This window comes from Salarias fasciatus, chromosome 15, assembly GCF_902148845.1.
Source record: "Salarias fasciatus chromosome 15, fSalaFa1.1, whole genome shotgun sequence".
NCBI classification, from domain to species: Eukaryota; Metazoa; Chordata; class Actinopteri; order Blenniiformes; family Blenniidae; genus Salarias; species Salarias fasciatus.
Window position 1 is genome coordinate 7959328 of NC_043759.1, and position 22466 is coordinate 7981793.

General features: G+C 44.6%; 1 protein-coding gene across 3 annotated transcripts in view; it reads left to right on the forward strand.

The window, feature by feature from the left end:
• Positions 1 to 22466, forward strand: part of daam1b (dishevelled associated activator of morphogenesis 1b) — a 43137-nt gene that overhangs the window by 11650 nt on the left and 9021 nt on the right. For 2 of the 3 annotated variants that reach the window (XM_030110004.1, XM_030110006.1), the window contains exons 2-10: positions 12636 to 12929; positions 15318 to 15407; positions 20162 to 20233; positions 20311 to 20405; positions 20892 to 21225; positions 21309 to 21419; positions 21505 to 21608; positions 21860 to 21926; positions 22208 to 22325. In XM_030110004.1, the coding sequence (XP_029965864.1) occupies positions 12741 to 12929; positions 15318 to 15407; positions 20162 to 20233; positions 20311 to 20405; positions 20892 to 21225; positions 21309 to 21419; positions 21505 to 21608; positions 21860 to 21926; positions 22208 to 22325 (1180 nt within the window). In that variant the 5' untranslated portion in view covers positions 12636 to 12740. Of the gene's footprint in view, positions 1 to 2774; positions 3041 to 12635; positions 12930 to 15317; positions 15408 to 20161; positions 20234 to 20310; positions 20406 to 20891; positions 21226 to 21308; positions 21420 to 21504; positions 21609 to 21859; positions 21927 to 22207; positions 22326 to 22466 lie in introns of those variants that run through there. The other variant, XM_030110005.1, reaches the window with a different exon arrangement.

Here is a 22466-nt window from a genome sequence, read left to right on the forward strand (position 1 = left end):
CATTACTGTAGGTATGTTGGAACCATTCTTTTTTTTCCTAACAAGCTTTACACAAACCAATTTGAAAATAGAGGAATTATCTTTAGAATGAGTGGGTGCAGACGCGGGGGCCCGTCTGGCCCCGAAGGTGAACAATCTCGCATGTTTTTAACGTCTTCCTGCTCGAACACGCCAGGATGTGATGCGTGTGTCATCGCAAAGCAAGAAGCCCCTCATTAGTGCCCACCTCCACCCTGCTGTGGGTTCCAGGTCTTATGGGAAATGCAATATGGCCCCATTTTATGCCAATGTTTCAAGTGAAAAATCCATCAATTTTGTGTTTTCAGTTTGTAAATGTTTCTCATTTAACCGACAACGTTTTGGAAGTTTACACAAAAATGACAAAATGATGTAGTTAACATGCCAGGCCACGAACTGGCGTCGCGTAAACAATCATCCAAAACACAATGAAAGTCATTTAAACTTGGCCTTAATCAACTAATACATCTCAAAATGTTCTCCAGTGTTTCCATCATCCTCAATGTCCCAGACATTTTCAGTGGTACCTGGTGCGTTTCAGCTTAAAAAAACCAAAACAAAACAAAAAAAAAATATCGCTCTTAGCTTTTATTGACTTGAATGGATCCATCGCACCAGGACAGAAGCCCTCCATGGGAACCGGACCTGTGTGTTATTCCAGCTGCATGACATTCTTTTCAGAGGCAGCTACCCAGGGCCGAACAGCTTCCACTGTTATCCATTCATGACTGCACCGGCGCGGCTCGCCACTGATGTCTGCTGCACCAGCCCCGTGCAGATAAAACCGTTTCCCACAGGCCCGGCGTCGTGGAACAACAGTGCAAACATGGAAACATAAAATCTGTCCCGAAGATGGATTTTTTTTTTTTTTTTTCTCATAACATGTGACTTGGAAGTGGTTCAGACATCTTAAAGCTGTGGGTAACTTTACATGTTGGCATGTCCAATTGTCCGCAAAAAAGCAGCTGTTGGAAAGCTTTGAACCTTTAACAGCCCAGAACCGATGGAAAGTGACACTTCTAACCTCAGTGCACGATGTGGAAAGCGGCTCGTTGTTTGGAAGTGATGAAGGCGGGCAACATTTATTCTGTTCGTTCATAGCCGTTCAAGAAAAGAGCTTTGATTTTGCTTTTAGCTTTGATTTGTGACTTCCTTTTGGCTCGTTCGTGTCTGAGCCCAGATTTTTCTTGGCCGGCAGAGTCGATCCATAGTCTGAGTTTCGTTTACGTGGCATGTGATACTCCGCTGTGTTTATGCCACATTTTGTGACTACCCTGGTGGGACAGAAGAGTGTTGAATAACACACACAAAAAAAAGGAGCTTTATGATACCTTGTTAACGTGATACCCATCTGTGGTGCTTGACTCACTGCTGAAGATGTGATGACACTTTTGTCGACACCTGAACGGAAGCCTGGGGGCCCGAATCAGGGACGTGACTTCTGCTCCTGCATGAGAACATGTCTGACTTTCTCATCCTCCGAACAGTGATGCAACAAAATAGCAATTATATGGATGATGTGGCTTCAGAACTGTAGTCACAGTTGAATCAACATCCACCCAACGTAGGCTAAACAGTAGTTAGCAAATATGATATATTTGACAGTCTTATGCTTACGTCTGTATTGTCAGAACTATATATGTGTTAAAAATTAGTTTTGTACCTGGTATATAATGATAAAAGGTGTAGATTAAACCGTGTTAAGCATGCTACACAGCAGGACATCAAGAAAAAGGCTTCATCTTAGAGCTGTATTAGCACATTTTTAAATTAAAAGAAAAGACTTTAAACTGAACATATCACCTAAATTTTTTGTATAGATTTGGTAATAGATAGGATCCTCACATTGGTGATATCCCCAGTTGGAGTTCAGGTTTGGGGATCCTCCTTCGGCTCTTCCACATTCTCCCTGTTGGTGTGTAGATTTATTTTTCTCCAGGTGCTCCTGTTTCCTCCCACAGTCCACAAACATCCACATGAGGGAGATAGCTGTAAAATCACCCATGAGGCTAAATGTGAGTGTGTCGGTGTCTGGGTGGATGAATAGACTCAACTGTGACTGTGAGAGTAGATTACTCCGTAAGTGTTTCACATGACACTACTTCCACTGATGTCGGACTAGTTGTAGGAGTGTTGAAAATAGAAACGTTCCTTGTGTGTTTTTATTGCTTGGTTGCATGTGCAGAGCAGGTCATGTGCTGTAAATCACAAAAAATTAAAATCTGCTGGGTATCCTGTCATTGTTGCACAACTGTCACTGTCAGATTTAATTCCACACAGTTTTTATAAGGTATGAGAGAACATATTAAAGGATGGGAAGCAAATGATGATTTTTTTTTTAAAGATAGGTCTGTCTCCATTCCATCCCCTCCATTTCTCTCCCTCTTGTGTCTACCGCACATGTTTTACACCTTCCCGATGTTTTCTTCATGCACCTCTCCAAACAAACCCTCTCCAAACAAACCTCAAGCAAGTTACTGACGCCCGGTTTGAGGAGGTGGGGGCAGAAGGAGTGTGCTGGGGCGGTGGCCACGGCTCGGCTGCATCCTATTAGGACCGGGAGTGTTGAAAAGGGGCGTGTCCTGAAGCCAGTAACATCTGTGCCCGTCCCCTCTGCCCCCCACTCTCTGCAGAGAAAGGCAAAGACGGGGAGAGGTTGAGGAGAAGCAGTCACTGGCCAGCTGGCCGTTTCCAACATCTCCGTACAGCGAGATCCTCCTCCTCCCCCCCTTACCCCCTCTCGCCGTCAGAAAAGACAGCTCCCATGTACCTGGGAGATTTTCCTCTTGGCTGATTTTGACAGCCTGTGGGAAAGTGCTTATTATAGCCACTCCAGCTCCAGGTAGATGACTCTGAACCTGCGTGGATCGCATACCTTGCGCAGGAAATGCTGGGCTGCCGCGTGCCGCGTGCGAGCGTAGTCTTTTCTGTCGACAGTGCAGAAAGCTGGATGCGGCAGTGAGCGGAGGATATAAAAGGGAATGCTGAGAGCACAAGGGAGACGCGCTCACTCCTGGACGGGGTAAGATGAGCTCAATGAATCTCCCTGTTCTGCCCTCTAATCGAATGAATGCGAGGAGAAGCGGCACCAGCGCCGAAGCCGGCTATCTGCTGACTGGAATGCTCGTGTGTGTGTGGACTGCATGTGACCGGCAGATAGTTGGAGGCTATCAGCATGGGAGTGTGCGTGAGGGGAGCTGGGGGCTACGAGGAGGGCATGCGGCTTTATCGCTCCCCAGAACGCAGGAGGATGAATTCCTCCCACCGATACGTATTGCGGTTGTGTCACGTCTGTCTAATACGGAGGTGTTGGTGCAGAAAGCGGTGTTGCCGTAGTAACCGCGGGGGAGAGGAAGGGGCGGATGACAGGGGTGATCCGACGCGGGCCCCGGGGCTGATTCGGTCTCCCGTGTGAAGGGAATGCCCCGTAATGACAAGGTTGCTCTGGAGACGGGGCGAGGTGGTGGTAGAAATACGTGTTCGCACACTCACACAGGCTACAGGCTGCTGCCTCCGCTCGCCCCCTCCCCTCCCCTCCCTCCCTCCCCCTTATCACTGTCAAGTGAGTGTGAGGGAGAGAAAGAGGGGATGGCATACTTTTCTGTGTTGGGGGGAGGCGGAGTGCAGATAATCAGGTCAATGAAAAAGGAAAGTCACCTTGAGCAGAGTGCGGGGGTCTGCTCAGTGTCCTCGCTCGTTTCCTGCCGCTGCCCATCCTTCTCAGGTTCCACTCCCGCTTCCGCAGCCCCTCTCCAGAGACTCCGCGTCGGCCACAATGCATGTAAATACTATGCAGACTGATGCATCGCAAAGGGCTGACAGCTCAGCCTGTAATTCTGCAGGATTTCAATGCACCCCCCCAAGAGATGGCAGACTTGATTTCTCCCCCGTAATCCTTCATGGTTTTGTTATTTGTTTTTGTCCCTCTGCATTAGGCAGACAATCCTATTTCCCTGCCTATAAACATTGAGAACAGATTAAATGCAAGGTAATGTGCGTTGGAAGGGGCTTACATTAAGTCACCCACCCACCCAGCGTGCGCCGGTTACCCACCGCTCTGGTTACCATAGCAACTAGGGAAGAGGTAGGGATTTCTAATGGACAGACGACTGCTCAGGGTATCCTAGAAAGGATCGTGACCCCCCGTCTCCACGCCCCTCTAGCGACGGCCGTGTGGTTGTATAGCACTCAGGAATGAGGCTGAACCATGTAATAATGTTCAGCGTTTCTCCTGCAGTAAATGAACGGATAATTACTATCATTTTCTGTTGATATACAACAGTTCTTTTATCGTGAATTCTTGAATGATGATCGTTACCGAGGCAGTGTAATTGACAGAGTGATTCTGTTGACTCAGTTCTTTTTCTGCTCATGATTTAAAGCCTCTTGTTGAGTGGATCGAAGCCTGCTTTTGTCAGTCCAATACCAGCAATCTACGAGAATCAGCTAAAGCCCACTATCCACTTAAACCTTTTTTCTCATGATTTTAATTATGTCAATCCGCATGTCTTAAGTAATATACACAGCATTTCTAGTTCTAGTTCATCAGACAGTCTTGAAGCACTGGACATTCAGAGCAAGTCAATATTCGTGAGAAAATCGGGTTTCATATTGTATTAAAATTAAAATAAAACCTGCTTCTGCCATCAACAAAGATATTATCTTATTATGAAGTGGCCTGATAAGAACTAACAACTTCTGTGTGCTATTTTTAACCCAATTTTTTTTATTCTTTTCCTCTTTCCTGGAGCCCAGCCAGCAATCTAGATAATGAAGTTAAAAAAAAGAGAAACTCTGCCGGGGATGTTGTCGCACGTTCGAGTATTTCCCTCGTTTTGCCCCGAGTCTAACCTCCTACATGAAGGGCTGACCTGTGGAAGAATGCTAACACGTTCGGAGTGGGGGGTTGGAGCCTCCGCCTGCAGAACGGGTTTGACAACCTTGCCCGTGGAAAAGAGCAGAGGCCCTTTAACCTGCTTTTTAATCTCTGTCCTCCCTACATTTAAAACTACACACTCCCTACTATAAAATGCATCTTTAGCTTTTGGCAATACTTTTTCTTTTTTCATTTGAGGATTAAAGGGGAATACCAAAGATGTGTTTTAATTTGATGGAGCAGTTTGGCTCAATCATCTTTATCTTTGACAGAAAATATGTCATTCTCATATCTAATCTTGGAGCACAGGCTATTATGATACTGAGCTTACCACTGGAAATAATGTTGGTGGGCAGGCTGAGTGACTGAAAGGATTTTTGGGCCTATTTCTGTGCAACAGAGGTGGATTATGAACCTCTGAGCTTTTGTCTCATTTCTGCAGCATACTACTTGATAAATCATAATAGCAAAGGGTTTGGCCAATAAAGAGACCATTTCAAGCTTTCACTGAATTTTTTGCTTCCGTTTTTTAAAAGAGAACATACGTCCGATTCAGTCTGTACTGATAGAGTCTTTCCTCGGGACCAGAAGCAACTTGCCTTTGACAAGCATCTGTCCATCAGCGCCCGGTTTACATAACCTTTTGTTCATGAAGTGACGCTGTGGCCAACCAGACAAAACATTTCAACAGGTTCTGTTGATCCGTCTTTCAGCTGTAGCTCCACCGGGGAAACCCGTCACGTAATATTAATATCCATCTTTCTTCTCCTGTTGTTCGATGACTGCTGATCACATTATTACGTTTGGTAGTTGGACACAGAAACAGTCCTTGAACTAATCTCCGACATTCCAGATCGACTCTCGATGAAGATCACAAGTCCTCAATGAGAAAAGAGGAGGAAAGCAATTAGATTACTGTTGTGTAACATAGCTAACAGAATTTGCTGTTTTTAGCTACAGCAGCTGCTGCAGAGTCCATTCATTGTATTTTAGTGTCCGTGTATTTACTATAGTATGGTGCAATTTTCAGGGCAAGAGTTTTTCTTTGTTCGTCAAAGTTTGAACCAGACGTGTGATTCATTCAAACTCATAATCATCTACTCACTCACTCACTCTGGATGGGTAACCAGTCCATCACACAGAGTGACAACTACACACACACACACACAGTCAGGTCCCCATTAACAGTGTTTCAACTGGAAATGAATAGTTTTTACTTTTTTGTTTCAGAAAACTTTTGCATTTGCATCATTTTGCAAATGATGGAAATGGCACAAATGCTGAAATCAGTGGTTTTCCTGTAGTTTCCATTTGCATCCATTTGCCGTAGAGAAGACTTTGCTGTAAACATTGAAGCTCCTCTAAACCATCTTTCTTTGTCATTATGGCTCAGTCAGTATTGGCTGTATATACAAAGTGTGTCTCCACTTATGCAGATGATGTTGTTGTAAATGTACATTTCATTGGAGACAATAGTGAAGACTACACTCTGCATTCGATGTTGTGAATGAATCCTTGCGTATTTCCAGAATTATTTGCTATGACTGTAATGCACAGGTGCAGCAGCATTTTTTTTTTAGCCAAGTCCAAATATCACTGTGGTATGTCTAATTTTACCATCTTTTTGAAGAACAATAGTAAAACATATTAAAATGCGGAATTACAAAATGTGACTTGAGAAAGGGCCCTAAAAGGTTTTGCATGTCGTCATGAAGAGATCAGGATTTAAATAAAATAGGAAAGTCACGTCTTGGCGTTTGGCATTTCGGTGATTGTAACAATGCAAACACAAACGTGCAATGAGAAAAACAGGAAAAACTAGCACACCAACAGTCATATCACGATGAAGCATCAGCAGTTCATTCCTCCACGCTCCTCAGAATAATTCTGTTCCAGTCGTCCGTCTGTACTTCAAAGTCCTGTAGCAACTGGGAAGCGGCAGCTCTGTAGATGAGTGTAAAATGTCAGCTGGTGGAAGAAATGCTTCCGTTGTCTGTTTCTGTGCTGATATCCCTTCCTCTCCGCTCTTACCATGTCTCTGTATGTAAATCCTGTAATCTGAGCGGCTCTCCACTACAACTCCCTCAGCCCTGTGACATTAATGCTTCCATGGCAATGCCTTTGTCATGTCTTCACACACACACGTAATTTGACTGCTCACACACTAGAGCCAAACCGCTGTGCTACAGTCACAGTGCCGGTTCACGCTGAGGATGTCTCTGACGGCGCCCAGCTGACCGACTGCCAATGAGGAGTGATTGATTTTAATCTCCTCTTAACCTGCCACTCAGCATCTCTGTCATGGCCCAGTTATTTTCTGATGAGTGTCCAAGTCTGTACGAGTTTTTTTTTTTCACCGCGTACTCGGAGAGCCGTTCACTAATTGGCCGAACGATGGCTGTGTGTGTTATCCAGCTGTGCAACACAATTAGACACTGCTGTGATGTTTGCACCACAGTTAAACCAGAGAAAATGAGATGATGTGAAGCATCATATTTAAGTTGGAAACTGTTTTTAAACAAATGTTCCAGGAGAACTGTGATAACGTGATGTTTAATATTTGTTGTGATCCAGAACCGTGAAGTATTTTCAGTGTAGAGGTGAAGCAAATGGTTAATGTTCACATGCTGGTTTGCTGATTGTCTTTCATTTGGGCAGCTGCAGGCTCAGACTGTGCATTTTCACGGAAAGACCTCCTCTGACTCTATTCTGTGTGTGAGTCCTGATCTTTTTCTCTGCAGCTGTCCGAACTGATCCAAAATAAATTACTAAGAATGGAGAACAACAACCCTGGGAGTCTCCACAAATCTCCCGTGCTGAAAATGAGTGCAGCATGCAGCAGATATGTTTGTTTCAGAGTATGAACCCTCAGTCTCGATGTAATGCCGCTCAATGCTATGTCCTGTTGCTTTGCATTGAAAACACGAGACGATCATCAAAATGTAAGTCTGATCCAGCCCAAATCCTAAATCAGAAAAGAAGATTAAGCTTTCTGTGCACCAAATACCTTTCTGGTCCACCCATACCACAGCGAGAGCAACACCCTAATATACACAAGCTTCCTGCAAACAGCTGCAACATTTTATTCTTTTTTTTTTTTTTTTTTGCACAAACCCTTCATGAAATGATTTGCCTTCCATACTGTAGTTTATGCTGCAGAATATACTGTTCATGGATAGAGAGGAAGAACTGTGCAAGGATCATGGCACTAACAAAAACATTTATCTGTAGATATTTTTATCATGTATACTCTGCACCACAACAAAGAAAAACATTAAAGTTTAAATTTAAATTTCATTAGGGGAATTATTTTACCAGTCTGGTGCCCTTGAGGTAAAATTGGGCTGCATGTGACTCTTGAACTGAAATGTATTGACACCTTTCCATTTGGCCCTTCTTATTGACTTCCTTTCTGTTATCGTACCATTTCCACCACATCTCCCTCCAGCCAGCATTACCCTGTGATTAATCAATATCAAAAATGCCCAGTAGAAAAATATGGCACTCAGAGATGTCAATTGGAGCAGGAAGAGGTATTTCATACATCTGTTTTCAATATGCTGCCGTCCACTGTGTTCTCCTTCCAAGGTTGAATTCCTGCTCCAAGTCAAGCACACACAGGGTTATTAGCATCAGCTTGAAGTTGACCTGTCAGTGTTTAGAAATTAAACAAAGCTACCTATTCATGGCTGCCATTATTTTATGACTGCTTAATTAGATTATGGGCACAAACTCAGAGCAGTTGTTTTGTTTAAGTGATTTTAGGCCGACGTCTCATAAATTCAGTCATGTTTTAGGTGCATCAGAGCATAGAAATATATTATTGGATTGTTTTATTGTTTTACCAGTTTACTGAGGAGTATCTGGTCAAGCTATGATTACATCTCAGTGTATTCATTACTGCCTTTGCTGATACTATTAAATATTTAGTGGTTTTGTTGAAAGAGCTTGATGAAATAGACTGAGTGAGAAAAATGGGAGCGTGTGAAAAGAAACAACAGAACAGCTGGATGAAAAGTGTTCGCTCATCCTTAAATTCTTCATTCTTCCCTGCTCATGTTCAGTAACTGCTGCAGTCCGCCTCTCTGTGTTTAGTTTAAGAGGCTTCTGCCTTTTCTCCGGCTGACATGACAGCTCAGCACGTTAACGGCGGTCCCGGACAGACAACATGCTCGGACTCTCGCTTATTTCACAAACACTGTGGTTCTTTTTCTGTTTGTTTTGTTTTTTTGTTTTTTACGACCTGGACCGAGTCCAGGTCACCCGCCAAACCACATGGTCAAGAAAACAACAAGACTATCCACAGACAGAAAGCTCCTTCAACAAAGAGAGAAGTGTTTGTTTGAATATGGCTTGGGGGGGGGGGGGGGGGGCGGGTCTAATTATTGGATGTGTGTGAATGAAGAAGCACAAAAGAATCCGTTTTGTACTGTAAGCAGCCGCCTACAGAAGTCACGACGTCTTGCTAGTACAGTGGATTTATGTGGGGATAAACAGCATTCCTCTTGATTACATGGAAAGCACGACTACTACATGGCATTGCTATGAACTTTCAGACAGTCAACGTCTCAAACAACCTGCTACAAGACTAATTTCCTGGAAAACTCCCATGAATCCTCCTAACTTTTACTGCTTGGGCAGGTAAGGGTCAGTCTGACCGGTCGTCTTGCACGTCCATGAATTCCTGCTCATGCTAATTGGGTTTCCTTTCAACTTGAGCCGCAGGTGACAGTGACAGATGTGTTTGTCGGTGTGTTATTCAGGGTCACAACGCTCACCTGGCTATGAGAGGAATTCCTTCCTGTCGCAACAGGCCTCTGTTATGTTGGGAACCTTGACCATCTGACAGACAACCTCCGAGGGTAAAACCAGAAAGCACGGGTCCTGCGGGCTAATAGCCACAGAACAAAGACTTCACGGTGACGCCGTCTGTGCTCTTAAAGCTCCCAGCCGAGCCGCGGCAGGTTCCTGTAGCTGGACGGGGACCAACAGCGTCCCACTCTGTCTCCCGAGTTTATACAAAGTTTACAGCCAGCTTTAGCTAATGGAAAGATGGGCAGCTTCGTGGACTAATATGGTCAAAGAGGCCTTTGAGTTGCTTCTTGAGTGAGTGTGAAGCCAAGCAGCTGCTGCTGAGACCGCCGATTGGAAATAGTCAAGGATGTGTCAAAATACAAAATCCAGTGTGTTAGCAGGGCTGAGCTGCTGTGTACTTTTTCTCCTGTGCGACAGTTTGGCCTCAGGGGAATTGTCACTGCTTAGCATGCTCTCAACATTGTATTTGTTGATTATTATCTTACATCGAATTCTTTTTACAGTTGCGTTCGACTGGTTGCCCAGTTATTTTTAGCTTGTTTTGCTTTTGAGATGGAGTCGTTTGGACATTCATCCAGTGCAGCGGTGTCAAACACATCTGAGTTATTTCACCTCATGTGAGCCGGCCAGCTTGCTAGCAGCAGTCAGGGAGCTAGCTCTCATGGTAGCATCGCCAATACCTCAGCTCGGGTACTCTTGAGATTCTTTTAAATTTTTACGATGTGCTTGGTGGTTTAGCGGGCCAGATTGGATACTCTTATGTTTGTTACAAATTATGCTTGTGTTTTAATTAATTTTCTGTATTTGTTAGCATCAATCCACATATTTATGTGTGGGATGAAAGGTCACTCCTCAAGATTCTCTGGTGGATCAAAAAAAAATGTTGGCAACAAATCTGGAGGCTGTTTCATTTTTTTTAAGAGGATGGCAGCTGCTGGGTACAGGAAACCCAGATAAACCAAAGGAATAAAAATGGGACAGTGATGGCATCAGGGTTTATTTAGATGGACCACAAAGTTTACTTTTTATATAATCAAGGCTTTTTAAGAACAAATTCACCAATAGGAAATGTCCTCACTTTCTCCTTTGATAGAAATAACTGAAGCCGTCGTCTGTTTTCTCGGCTGTCTGAGAATGATGACCTGCAGGCGTAGTTTACAGCTGAGGACGCGAACCGACCGGACTAAATATAGAGGCGCATCACGCCGCAGATCGTGCGATGTGTCTGGGCGCAGCGTTTGACTTATTGGAAATAACTCTCAGGGTCAAGTGAACGCGGTTATGTTCAGCGGGACGCTGGCCGTCGAGAAGAGACGTCCAGAAATTCCTGCCGGTCAGCACGGCCTCCGTGGTTTATGATGCTTGGCTTCACACTACCGTCACAGCGAGGAGGGACACTGGAACGGTTTCTGTGGCGTGCCGCCTTTTCCTGAAGATCTGGACTTTACATTTTCTGTGCGATCACGTCTGAGAAGTCTCTGATTTTGGCAAGTTGGTGTGAAACACGGGCGCTCTGGCCTCTCTCTGTCTCACATGGTTCTGCATTGGATTTATCAGAAAGTTATAAATTAAGTGCTGTATTTATTTAATCCTCTTAAGTTATGAGCTTCACCAACAATCTTTGTCGTTATTGATTTTAAATGAGCGATACTACGGTACGCCCACTTCACTGTTAGTTCACACTCTAATTGAAACAAGCTACGATAACATTTTCTTCCTCTACTGTTGATGTGATGCAAGCCTCGCTGTCTCATTTCAGTGATTTATTTGATAAACGGCTGATCCCGACAGTTCGAAATCGGCACCAAAATTACTGACCTTCTGCGTTATTAGTGAAACTGCAGTTTGCTAGAGACTTTCTAAAACCGCAATGAGGTCTACGCAGTGAAACAGCAGGAAGGAGAAATCAGGTGTTTATGATTATCTGCGAGATTGAAGCACGGTGTGGCTGAGTTTGACTCGTAAACCTCACTCCTCAGTGGAACAGAGTGCAGGCTGACTCCCACACCACATCGTGTTTAAACCGAGTCCTGCCCACATCAACCCGGCCAGTCTCCAGAACAACAAAGAGCCTCACACACCTCTCACCACGGCCATTGTAAACACGTCCTTCGAGTCATTACTCGTTAGATCTGCGGAGGAAAGCTGAGGCTGAATAGGAAGGAAAGGGGAGATGAGAGAGGGCCTGAATACTCTAATCCAGGCAAAATTATGGTTTCCATTTCAAACATCACACTCTCTTGACAGGGCTTTATTGTGTAAGCGACAAGAATTGAATCTTTCAGTGCGTTCCCTGTGTGACAGAGTGCACAGTACTTTCCCCTGGAAACAACTGTGACCCCACATTATTAACATTTGCCAGAGCTTCGGGCTGGGAGGGAAGTGTGCGAAAGTCAGGGCCTTTTTACAGATTTACCTCGTCCAGCTGTGGTAACAGTTCCTCCGCTGGTGCCAGATTGCTGTGGATTTCATGTAAGAGAACAGGAAGTAATAGCTTTTGTCTTGGGTGCCAGTTGAAATATGTCTTGGACTGATGACGTACTCCGTGTTAACTTGAAGAGCTCGATGGCTCTGGAAAACAGCTTCCTGCACAACGTTCTGATGTGGGATTGGGACCGTTTGTGTGGCTTTCCAAAACCGCACCCGGCCGAACATTTACACTCTGTGATTGTCGAAGCCCTCCGTTTCGCTCTCTCCTGAGATTTTTGTCATCTGCTTTGGAGCTGTTGGACGCTTGAAATGAATAAACCAGCATATATTCTTACTCCTCCCAATCACTTCTGACAATTTGAACCATGTCATGTTATTGAAGCACCTTTTCACCTCGTGCTTTTTTTATTTGAAGAACATGTGCTTTGCGTCAGACGGATGAAGTTAAGCGAGAGTACTTGTGGGCTTACTGTGAGTTTTTTGTCTGTGTTGGCAGTACTCTTTGACGGAGGCCAAACTCTGAGGTGGAGGAGGCCGTAAAGGGGCCCTGAAGGAGCCTCTCAACCCTCCCGACCCGCGCCGTTGGACGCACTGGACTGCCATGGCTCCTCGGAAGCGTGGCGGCGGAGGCCGCGGCGGCGGGATGTCCTTCTTCTTCTGCTGTTTTAACAGCAACGACCACCCGGAGATCACCTACCGGCTGCGGGAGGACTTCGCCCTGCAGCCCATGGAGCCAGCGCTGCCGATGCCGGGGTACGACGAGCTGGACGGCATGTTCTCCGAGTTAGTGGTGAGACTCCCTTCTTCACTTATTTTATTTTCATTTCAATCCAGACTGCAGGTCCAGAAGTGGCACTATATTTTGTGTTGGTAGAGTTTATAAAGGCTTATAATAGATCGACCACCTGACTTCCACTTTTAATATACCGCTCCAAACTATCTTTTTGTTACCTGTGGATATCAACAAAATGTGAAATTTGTCAGTCAGTCCGGCATCAACCAAAACTTGCTTCTTCTTACCACATCGAAAGTGTGACTTTCGCTCTCGTTGTGGGAAAGTTGGCAGCCCTGCTCGACTCGGTTTTCAGAATGCGATTGTGTTATGTACGGTCTGCTGGTGAAGTAGTTTTAATCGCTGTGATGAAAACACTGATTTAATCCCATCCTGTGGCGAGAATAATGCAGCAGAAGAGGCATTGTGTGTGTGTGTCTGGGGGATTGAACCCATCCCTCTGTCAAAACGGTTCTAAAGAAGCATCGTTACCATAAAAACAGATTTGTTGTTATTGTGCAGAAATAATTTAGGTGAGACATAAAATTGTACTTGTAAACTTAAAACTTTCCTCATCATTTCAACCATTAAAGCACAGAAAGGAGAATGAATATGAATATTTGAGCAGTCGTACTTGGAATGGTGCTGATAATATTATTATATACCGTAGCTGAAAAGATGCTGAAGTTGTGAGCGTCCTGATTGTTTACGCTGTCTGTTTCTTTGTAAGGCGCTCCATTCAGGACTGACCTGTCACTTCCTCCCAGTTTACACTTACACTATCTCGTGAACAGCGAGGCCAGGCTGCTTTTCTTCCCCTCATATTGTCACTTCTAATTTGTCGGGCCCTCCTCTCTCCTCTGGCCCCATTCCCCCGCTCTCCTGGTTCCCTCAGTAATCTAAGCATGACATTTTTGCACATCAATAGGCCTCATTCAAGAGCTCTTAATGTCTCCGTCTGCTCCATCTGCTAATTGCTTGTTTTTGTCTACAACCCTTTATGAAGACATAATTGAGTAAGCTGAGTGTGACGGCAAGGAGGCTTTCAGCTGCTCTGTTTACGAAAAGAAGACGGCCACGTGCTTTTCCCTATTCCACTATGAGCCACCATGTGCGTGCGTAATGGGAAGGACTGACGTTGCGAAATAAATTGTGCCCATCTGCGCCGTTGCGAAAAGTCAGAACCGACCTTTGAACCTGAATCTTACTTGGATCTGGTTGTCACACTTCTCGTCCAGTCACCCATTCACGTGCAGTCAAGTAAAAGATTAAGTGACTAATCTGTGGCAGTAAACATTACGTTATTTGTAATGAAGAGACGGCATGACTGAATAATTTGTTTTCCACTCAGAGGATTCAGCTGGAAGGTTTATTCAGTACCCTGTAAAACTATGTTGATCTTTGCACATATTTTTCACAGAGCTTGATTTGCAAATTTGTAAGACATTTTCCCATTAGATATGCACACACACTGATTCTAGTGTCGTACCGATACTGAACGGAATAGCAATATGTAATGCTCGTCATTTGGAGGCTCTTTAATAGTAACAAGGACAAAAGTTAGCCAGACTGTAAATTAAAATTGTGTCCTAAAACCTTTATTTGTTGAGTAAACGACACTTAACCTCATCTCTGTCCATCTTTAATGCCACTTTATCTTTGTGGGTTGCGGATCCAATCCCATCTGACGATAGGTACACTCTGGAAGGGTCATCACAGGGCAAACACAGAAACAGATCATGCAAAACTCTCTCCACTACAGCAATTCATCTACAGTATTTCTTTTTCCTGAATATCAACCTATAGTATCCAAATTGCTAAAAAGCTCTTGTTGAGTTTCACTGTCACAGCTTTATTGTCTCTCAGGTAGATGGCTATATGATCTACCGATCCACCTATTTGTCCAAACCCTGGTGTTGGACTTCCCACCAGCTCCACTGTGTGCCTCTGTGAAATATCTGTCATATGTCGTGACGCATGTTGTTTCCAGATGTTTGTTGCCACATGTCGAGCAGACCGACCACGCCTAATCCTTTCCCCATTACTCACACCTCTCCAGCGAAGGAGACATCTGATTTGATTCAGAGTCGCGCTGCATTTGTGACGACGCTGATCCCACCAGTATCATGAAGAGTTTTAGCACAAAGTGATCTCAGAGCCTCTCTCAGAACAACCCCAGGCCCATGTTTTCATTTGGAGAAGAAGCCAAGTTGATTTATGTTTGATGTATTTTCTTGTGTTGTGCGAACAGAGCTTCAAGGTCGATGCCCATCATTTGAGTCTTACCTCGTCTGCGCACTCAACCATGAAACACCGCAAAGACATAATATTTAGACATTGTCCTCCTCCTTTGCAACCTCCACACCATCCCTCAACCTCTTGTGCTATTTTTATCTTCCTTTGCAGGACGAGCTCGACCTCACAGAGAAGCACAGGGAGGCGATGTTCGCCCTGCCAGCAGAGAAGAAATGGCAAATCTACTGCAGCAAAAAGAAGGTAAAGAGAAAAGCTACAGGCCGCATCCGTCAGTATCAGCCATCACAAGCTGAATGGCTGTTTACACTGATGATTATCTGCAATTATCCCAGTGACAGAAGAATATAATCCCTCCCCTTGTGGATTTGTTGAGTCCTGAAGCCGTGTGTTTTCTGAAACAAACGGTCTGTCACCGCCGCACTCCTCCGCTCGCTGCAGGTTGTAGCAAGCGTGTGTCGTCTGTGCACGGTTTCTGTGGAATGCAGGTAATTAGTTTTATGTGTACGCTCATCCCAGTCACGCCAAAAACAATGTTCCGGGAACGCCTTCACTGAGTTTCCTCCAAATCTGCCACACATGTTCCGTCTCGCGCAAGGAGCGACTGGTAGGATCAGTAGGTCAGGTTAAAGGTCAAGGCTGCTGTGACCTTAAGTTTAACCCTGCTTTATGAAGTATATATATTTGAATTTTATTTCAACAACTACTCAGAAAGAAAAGTCTCAAAGGGAAAATCCCATGTCTTTCCCTTTCAAATTATCCACAGAAAGAATTCTAACTCTGAATGATAGTTACCCATTTCAGTGAACCAGACATTTCCATTTTTCTCACGTGACTTGAATTATCTATTGCTTTTTTTTTTTTTGTGATGAAATGTACAGAAATGTATTTATACCTGTGTGAAGTATGAATACAGGCCTGAGGCGTCAGGATCCTTCTGACTTTTGGGGTTTTTAAGGAAGTGGAGTTAGAACATTTACCACAGCGACAGCGTGCTTGTGGCGGCCATGACGCTCTTTGATCGTTCAACGTCGGCTCTTTCTGTCATCGTGAGGCAGAATTCACCAGGCACCGGATTGTTGAACATGAGCCGGGTTTAGACCATCCTTAAACAGGTTAGTTTTACCCTGCTAATGCAAAGGTAATCAAAATTACTCTTAATACGTACATATTACACATTTTTAAAATATGTCAGATGTTATTATTGGTGAAATTAATTCAGGCTACTTTGATTTTTTTTTTTTTTTTTTTTACAGTAGCTTAGCTAACTCATGCAAGTCTGAATACACAGCCAATACTGTAAACTGCAGCTGTTTATTGTTTTAGTTATCAATCTTCTGAACACAACTCTGGACTAACATTAGTTTGTGGTTCCACTTGACTAGTTGGCAAAGATATCCAACTATTACACATTAAAACCTCCACAAAATGATGAACGTTCCCTTTAATGTGTCTTTCTCACCTGATAAAACCCAGCTCTCCACCATGTTATTTGTAGTTATTGTACATTTAAGACATTTTTAAAGAATAAACGCCCGTCAGTATTCTCATTACAGATCCCTCTGTTCGCACAAACCATTACTTAAATTAGCCATTCAGTCTCATAATAAAGAGATATACATCAAAATTTGAACCACAAGGTCCCCTGTCGTAGCTGTATTTCCTGGAGAGCCAGACACTTTCTCCATGGCTGCACTGTAAGTGCTACCTGAAAAAAGCTCTGCCATGAATAACTCACTTAAGTGTTTGTTACACAAGGTAGACATAAAAATAGTGACGTATGGCGGGAGAAAGACGACGGCTAAATCTAGTTTCTTCCATTAGATAATCCTCTTAACATTGAAGCCAGTGACAGGTAACCCCGAAGCCTTGAGATATACTGCAGGGCTGAAGAATTCACATTTATTATCTTATTTCCAGTAAACCAGGAGTCTGAGGTCACGTTCCCACCTACGTCGTGGGATTCTTGTGTGCTTGTTTCACTGTTTCTCATTGAACATTTGGCCCATGTCCCAAAAACAAAAAAAACCCCACCATTTTAGCGGTGTGTCTGTTTCTGGATAACACACCTGTCCCATCAAAGCATGCAGCCATAACACCGTCTGCTGTTCTATGACCGTATCGTGTTTCATCAGTGTTCCTTCCTGTGGCAGCTGTTCGTCCTTTCTTTCCTCCTTTATGAACTCATCCTCCGCTCGTCTGTTCTGGGTTAGATGAGTCGAGCTGGACAGCTATCACAGCGTGTCCCCATCTTTTCTGTTTTCTTTTCTTTCTTTTTTTTTTTAACTGCGATGTGTGTCAAGGCCGTAGGTATGCCTGTGTAGGATATCCTGTGCAAACTGGTGGCGTAGATTTATTAATCTTCTCCTCCATCTGGAAACAAACTGGATAATGAGGAGTGTGGTGGGGGATTTTGTCTAATGGATGGATATTTAGTGTTAATCCTCCAGCACAGCTGCAGGGAGGCCTTATGAAAGCTGCTGCAGAATCCTCATACATGCACATCACCGTAATGCTGATGAAGTTTAGGCAGCGCTTCAGAGTTGTTGCAGAGTTTTTAATGTCTGATTGAATGTGTTTTATGGATTACTTAGTTTCAAATGGACTTTACCATCCAAGACAATCAATGTCAGTCCACCCTTTTCCCTGAACACCTTTTTAATAATTAACTATAAAACCCACTGTTTTGTTTTATTATCATTTATCGTACATATTATCGACAATACATGGTTTGTTCATCATAATTTTAGCAGTGATGTTGGAAATTCCTCTCATCTTTCCCTTTTCATTTTGTTTTAAATCTGACAGTTACGTCGCAAATGCATGATAAATATGTAGGCGAAGTGCATAAAGATGACCAAGAGTAAAGGTCTAGATAGTTCTGAGTTCTTTTGACACTGTTCCTTCGTCCGCCTTATTCACATTTCCAGTGTTGCGCTCATATAAGATATAAGATGTTTGGTTTTTTTTCTAGCCATGTTTTTCTTCGGGTTCATCTCCGTTTGCCTGGGCTGGATGTGTACATTGGTGCAGTGGATTGATGAGCACTTACTTCCCCGGATGTTATGAAACCAGCCCACAACACGATGTTCAGCTTCTGTTCAGGCCGTGCAGGACTCCTCGGTGTCGGCGTGCTGCGGGGGAGGATTTAGGTGAAGCATCGCATTAAGAGCAGCATCGACCTGCAGAAGCCAGGAAGGGAGGGAAGACAGATCGGCATCAATATTGCTGACTTTGCAGCAGACTCTGGCTCTGACCCCGGCAGATACCAACTCCAAATATGAGCTCAGGGGGGAAGCGGTGTGTGTGTGTGTGTGTGTGTGTGTCGGCAAAGGAAGCCATCGGCTGTCCAAGGCAAACAGGAAAGCTTCCCTTCCACAGGTGCAGCTTTCGTACAACAAATGGTGATAAGAGTGATAAGGAGGAAGATGGCTTCATTATCAGGGCGCTTAAAACCCACAAGCGATGAGGGTGCTCTGTCTCTCTCTCTCTCTCTCTCTCTCTCTCTCTTTTTTTTTTTTTTGTTTTTTTTTTTTTGTTTTGTTTTGAGAGAGAGCCACGTCTCTGCCTCAGAAAGCCGGGCTGGAAGCAGAGGAGATAAGTCAGTGGAAGCTGGAGCTGTTTGCTTTGGCTGGGCACCTGAGCCCATGAAATCACGCTGAGGAGAATCAATCTTCCTGCTTCTTGTCAGCCCTCTTCAAGGCTGCACTGCGTGCCAGGAGGACAGAGGATTTACTGATCCGGTTGTTTGTAAAGATTTTGTAGCTCCTGGTTTTGAATTTCATTAGAGGCAAAAAAAAAAAAAGTCAAACTTCTAAGGAGACAGAGTTGTAACTTTGAAGGAGAAAATAACTGAAAGCGACTCCTGTTTCCCGATGCGTCTTTGATCCGTCGTTCCTCAAAGATGGAAAAAAAAATGCATTCCTCGGCGGACACTCCCGACTGTTCACTCTCATCGTGACCCTAAATAAACTGGAGACGTTTCAGCGTTTGAAGTTAAAAGATGGATCCTTAAAGATGTGAGAGGAAGTGGCCCCACCTCCACATCTGCTGCTCTAATGGACTGGAGTTCGTCCAGCGCCCGGGCGGTGGAACTGGCACCGGCCGCGACCGGAACAGCCGGATCAGGCCTCCCTGTCCCTGCGGGCCAGCCAAGGCCCGCCGTCTCCCCCGGCGGCTGCCAAGTCTCCGCAGGCCGCCATATTAACTGATGCCCAATTAGTTTGTGATGGTCACAGTTCGCTGGTGCTTAATGGAGCAGGAGCCGGAGTGAAAGCAGGAAGGCCTTTTATGAACGAGGCGAGTTCGGGGCCGACTCGCCTCCCGCCTCTGCGGTTCAGGATGAAAATGTTCTACGTCTTCAAGTTTGTGCCCGTCTGGAGATTAATCTCTCCATAAGTCTGACCATGTCCTTAATCCACAGTTTGAACATTTCATTTGCTAATCTCAAGATTTTTCTTTTTTTTTTCCCCCCCAAACAGCTGTGCTCCCTTTTTTTGGCACCTTTTGAAACTCGGTGAAGAGTTGGAGGATAAAATGAGCTGAATATTTGTGTCGCCCTACTTTAAGTTCTCCCTTCAGTTCTTTTTTTTTTTTTTTTTTTTTTTTTTTGCTTTCGGCTATTTATGCCCCGGACGTTCTGCTTCCTGTGTGTTTGCTGCCGTTTGTCTGTTTTATTTGCTGCCAGTTGATCGGAAAGACGATTTAAAGCGAGGGGGGGAAAAAATGATTCTCATCTGCTTTTAAGATGTAACTTTGATGTATTCAAACCGACCACTGTCCACAGTTCAAACACAAGACATGAATTAAAAAGCTATTATAAAGTGACTTTGTGAACTGTTTCCGTCCAGGCCACAGTCCTGTTACAGTTAGAATCTCCGTCGCTCCCTGGTCTTATTCACTGGCCCAGCACACTATGGCTATGGTTGATTTCCATCAATTCATCAAAACACAAGAACTATTGATTAACAAACCACATTCTTTCATTTCTCTCACAGGAACAAGAAGAAAACAAAAGTGCAACTAGTTGGCCCGAATTCTACATCGATCAGCTCAATTTAATGGCAGCTGTAAGTAACAATACACCGCTATACCGTTATTAGACGTATTTGATTCTGACTGTGTCCGATTTTTTTTTGCGGTGCAGAGAAAGACGCTCCTCGCTCTGGAGAAAGAAGACGAGGAAGAGAGGAACAAGACCATCGAAAGTCTGAAGACGGCTCTGAGGACTCAGCCGATGAGGTGATCACCTTCGTCTTCCTGATGTCTCGCCGCGGCGGTCTGGAGACGAGTCTTTAAAAATTCAACACCGTGAAGGTCACCGCCGTGTCAGTTACAGATTTTCTGCGGATGTAAATACACCTCATGCAGACGAGGCTTTTTGCCTCCCTTTAATAACCACTGTGAAAAAGATCTGTTTACTGAAGACAATTGAGGTGTAGTTCAAACACAATAGAGGAAACAAGATATGTGGACACAAAGATATGAGATCCTTTGTTGTTGTTTGCTCACAATTAACTTTACCTCTGAGTCTGTGTTTAACATTCGTCCCTCTTTATTTAGATTGTATGAGTGCAGAATTAAAAATGCAAGTGCTTTTGCCTGTTTAGAAATATTACATATTAAAAATATTAGATTAAAAAAAAACCCATTAATCTCAGTAAGCATGACAAAGCAAAACTGAATGTCTCTGAGTTTTTCAATGAGCTGTTCCTGCGCGACGCTCAGGTTCGTGACCCGCTTCATCGATCTGGACGGCCTGACGTGCATCCTGAACTTCCTGAAGAGCATGGACTACGACACCACCGAGTCGCAGATCCACACGTCGCTGATCGGCTGCATCAAGGCCCTGATGAACAACTCGCAGGGCCGCGCCCACGTCCTCTCCCACTCCGAGAGCATCAACATCATCGCGCAGAGCCTGGCCACGGAAAACATCAAGACCAAGGTGGCGGTGCTGGAGATCATGGGCGCCGTGTGCCTGGTGCCCGGCGGGCACAAAAAGATCCTGGAGTCCATGCTGCACTACCAGCGGTTCGCCAGCGAGAGGACGCGCTTCCAGGTGGGCGGGAGACTGTGGCGGTGACTTTCGTGGAACGCCGTCTGAATGTTTTATAACTTGTGCGGCGCTTTGCGATCCCTCAGACTCTGATAAACGACCTGGACCGGAGCACGGGCCGCTACAGAGACGAGGTCAACCTGAAAACGGCCATCATGTCCTTCATTAACGCGGTGCTGAGTCAGGGGGCTGGAGAGGTGAGGCACGCTACACTCACTACACACTTTCTCCGTTTGGCTTCTTTTTTCCTGATTATTCTCCTTTTTTTAATCCCAAATCCAGACGAGCCTGGAGTTCCGGATCCACCTCCGGTACGAGTTCCTCATGCTGGGAATCCAGCCTGTGATTGATAAGCTGCGTTCCCATGAAAACTCCACGTTAGACAGGTGAGAACCGGCCTCCACACCCACTGGTCCCCTCACCACTTCAGATTCATGCTTTCTGGTCAGGAGCTTCATTTTACCAGAGAAGACTTCACGACTCACTAAATGTCAGACTGACAATCCAGAATAAACAGCATGATTACAAGCTGGGATGTTCTGACATTAACATTTCAGTCTGGATATTATCATATCAAGTTAAATTGAAGTGTGTGATAAATATCATCTGATTCCGTCGCCCTCTGTGGCCCTCGCAGGCATTTAGACTACTTCGAGATGCTGAGGAATGAGGATGAGCTGGCCTTGTCAAAGCGATTCGAGTCGGTAAGTAGGATAAAAAGCCCGTCCCTTCCTTTTTTTTTTTTTTTTTTGCATGATTTCAGAGTGAAATATTTAGCAGTGTGGTGTTGAATCCCGCTCCAGGAAAACCACAGTCCTGCATATTATCAGCAGGCGCCTGCTCCAACACATCGGATGATAAGGAGCTGTTTGTTATCAGGCTTTATGACTTGCTCATTACGTCCGGGTGTGTTGAAGCAGGGACTGAGAATCAGACTGAATCTCTGGTTGTTGTTGTTGTTGTCGTCGTCTTTCTTCTTCTACAGGTACATATAGACACCAAAAGTGCCACTCAGGTTTTTGACCTCATCCGCAAAAAGATGAACCACACAGATGCGTACCCGCACTTTATGTCCGTCCTGCATCATTGCCTGCTCATGCCACGTGAGTGTGAACCCAGATTTACGAGGAAACATTGTTGAACAAATACCCAAGAAATGGGACAGTACTAAATAAAGATTTCAGTTGTTGAATATTCTCTTGTAACATGACTGAGAAATCAGTGTTTAGTAAGAGTTCTTCTCA